The 3,204-nt window shown below is 41.0% G+C and overlaps 1 protein-coding gene across 3 annotated transcripts; it reads right to left on the minus strand.

Annotated features, from left to right (window-relative positions):
* Positions 1-621: 621 nt before the first annotated feature.
* Positions 622-2,085, minus strand: LOC104590581 (protein LURP-one-related 12-like). 3 transcript variants are annotated; one of them, XM_010249297.3, is made up of 3 exons: positions 1,833-2,085; positions 1,474-1,747; positions 622-1,209 (listed from the first exon to the last, which is right to left on the minus strand). In XM_010249297.3, exons 2-3 carry the CDS (start codon positions 1,741-1,743, stop codon positions 793-795), a joined length of 687 nt encoding a protein of 228 aa, XP_010247599.1. In that variant the 5' UTR covers positions 1,744-1,747; positions 1,833-2,085; the 3' UTR covers positions 622-792. The 3 variants fall into 3 exon arrangements, with proteins under 3 accessions (XP_010247599.1, XP_010247598.1, XP_010247597.1); XM_010249296.3 differs by having other exon boundaries at positions 1,847-2,082; XM_010249295.3 differs by having other exon boundaries at positions 1,474-1,840.
* Positions 2,086-3,204: the final 1,119 nt, after the last annotated feature.

Below are 3,204 nucleotides of genomic sequence, written 5' to 3' on the forward strand. Positions count from 1 at the left end.
CAAATATTTATTTAATAAAAAGAAGCTATATCAAATACATACTAATCATTTTTCATTAAATCTACATCATTTTTTATCTACGCCAAACTCTTCTAATCCCTCCAACTTACATTTTTTGACTTGCTTACCTCTTCTAACCCCTTCAACTTCCAGCAATAACTTTCTTTTGAATGCTGTAAATAATATTCTATGTGCATGATCAAACCATCTTAATTCTTCAATTCCAAACAATAGCTAATAATATTCTAATTTCTAGAATCTTTACTTCCAAAACAATATCAAATAATAACCTATTTTCTAGATTCTTTACTTCCAAACAATAGCTAATAATAAGAGGACAAGGATAAGTTAGAATTGCTTGGGCCTTTATCACTGACAACATAACGTGAACTGAGGACAGCCTTTTACTTTGATGGAGCATTTCAGCCTCATAACTCTCCATTAGGACAATAGAACCACTCAGAAATTTGAATAGTGGAGAGAGGCAATCCAAGTATCCAGTGGTAAATTCGTTCACACTGACAAATAGAAAACAAGATTTCATCATCTGCAGATTTAACGTTCCTTTTTTTTTGGTGAAATTTTAACGTTCCAATCCAGTGGTTACTCTTTTCCGGAAAATAACCAAAAAATGTAACCTTCAAATATTTTATTAGATTAATATTATTTAAAAAAAAAAGAAAGAAAACGATATTTTCTGATCTTCCGAGTCTGAGAGGGGGAGGGGAGAAGGGGTACACGTGAACCGGATTATAGCCGTTGGATAAAACACATCTGAAAAATCCGGAATAATCAGGGAGATGCATCCTCCGCCGGTTGATCAACCTCGGCTCCATCATCCACGACGACGTGATCACTGTTGATCTGATCAAGAACGAGGACCAAGCCCATCGCGAATGCAGCATCGAATCCGGGCTTGAGACAGAGCGAGAAAACGTCTCTCCCAAGCACCATGTTGGTCGACGCGTCAACTTTTCTTCTGATCTCGGCCACTGCTTCCTTTGACGAGTTGAACGATGTATCGTAGATCGTACAGCACCGCTGCGGGAACGAACCGTCGATCAGGTACTCCTCACCTGGGTTTCCGAATACATCCACGGTTACACTCGACCGTCCGATGATCGATGATCTCCGTACGCTGAAGATGGGCTTGTCTCCTTCGCTTCTCTCGCCCAAGAATCCCTCCCATCTTTGATGCAAACTCGGCCTCTGATAAGGGAAAATACATATTTAGTTCATAGAAATTTTCATGTGGACTCGGGTCGTCCAAAAGACCACCGAGTCACATAACAGGAATTTCATTTGCTAAATTGGAAATTTGGATTTCAATCAACAAGAAGCTACCCAATAATGCCAAGAGATTCTTCTACCCATTGACAAGGTATTTGTTATTCTAATCATCTAATGTTTATGTTTCATAAGAATCCGGCGAGTTGACTCGTTTTACAGAGAGAGAGAGATTACTCGACTGACCTTTCTTCGAACGGTGAGGAGACACTTGCCGGAGGCGTCCATGAGAACAACTTCATCTTTGTCTCGGACATCGGGACCGTAGGATTCGACACGGAAGAAAACCTCACCTTTGCAGTCGTAGACGGAGAACCCGTCGCCGGCAAAGAAAAGAGAGGTCTTGCGCACCGTAAGCTGGGTTTCCTTTTCGTAGCAAAAACTCTCATGAACGACGATTCCTCTCATCTTCTTTAAGCCCACCTCTCCCTCTGGAGCGACGCTTGCTTCTTTCATAGCTCTGACCATTTACCAGCAAAATGAAATATTGATCACCGGAAAGAAGAAGAAATGAACGACTGAGAATGGAGATTAGAGAGTGCGACCTCTGAGGAATTACCGCATGTGGCTGGTATTAATACTCGAGATCCGCGCTAGACTTTCTTCTTCGGCAGACCTTCTCCATCACACTCTCCTCTCCTACACGGTTCCACCGAAAATATCCGAGAGTCTACTTTTCGCTCGGCTCTCCATCGAATAGACCGAATTGTCCGATTTGTCCCTTCCTTTGCAACGGGGGTCAACTCGTTCCAATGGGAACTCAATCCTGATTGGGTCGAGTCGTAACTCGTAATCTAAGCATAGCTTCTGGGCGAGTTGTGCCGAGTTGCAGCAGCAACTCTAGAACTAGAAGCTTACCTTTTATTTTTATTTTGCGAAATGTATTGAGGTTGGGGCTGTTTGACTCGTTGAGCAGTATTGGGTCCTTTAATTTGCCATCTGTTACACTTTTAAAGCCCTAAGCAGGGTTGTAATCGGATCGGATCCAATTTACATCTTTATCAAACCTTTGGATCCGAATCCAATTCAAAATCCGATAAGACAATCCATCGTATTGTACTCAAAATGGTAAACAATTAAAAAATTATTTTAAAGATCCAATTACTTCTAAATTATTTAATATTTATGTACAGATGTATCGGATGTGAATTATTAAGCCGATACAGTTTCTAATATCCAAATCCGGGTAATCGGATTTAGTATCGAATCATATATCGGACTTCGGAGTCTATTAACAGCCCTACTCCTAGGTCCTAGGGCTCACCTGTGTACTGGTGGAAAACCAGCAGGAATAGATGTTTGAAACTACGGGCACCCGATCCGATATCCAATATCTTCATTGGGACGGTGGAGAAAAATGTTCTATGAAGTACTAAAGATAAATGGCACGGGTACAGTTAGACTGGGTTTGCTTGTGCTTTGACGGACACTATCCAAAATGGTACCCGTCTACTGCCTTTCTGACGGACTCGACTCACCGAAAGTGAGCCACGTGGCAAGTTTAAAGAGCCCAAATTCATGAATCCCTTGTACAAGTTGACGGACAAAACAAGTGGATTTAACAGGAGCTTCCATGGGGGGATTCGGGGATTTTAGCCTTTGGAAAGGGCAAATTCCATCTATCGGGATTTTAAATTAATTAAGTAATTAACCACATATGTGAATGGATTTGAAATCCTTAATGGGAATAGTCATTTTCGAATCCTTCTGTTGGAGAGAATCTAGTAATCTGTGGATGGATTTCCATTTTCGTTGCCGCACCATGACGTCCAAATACGGCCGTTCTGCGTAAGAGGAATTTAATGTTCCTGTACATTTGTAGTGTCCTTATTTGGATCACATCAATACATCATCAGAATGAATACATTGTTTGTTTGCATCGTTACAAAAGAATTTGTCTTGACACTACACTCAATG

The sequence above is a fragment of the Nelumbo nucifera genome, chromosome 2 (assembly GCF_055504915.1).
Source record: "Nelumbo nucifera cultivar China Antique chromosome 2, China Antique-T2T, whole genome shotgun sequence".
In the NCBI taxonomy this organism is placed as follows: Eukaryota; Viridiplantae; Streptophyta; class Magnoliopsida; order Proteales; family Nelumbonaceae; genus Nelumbo; species Nelumbo nucifera.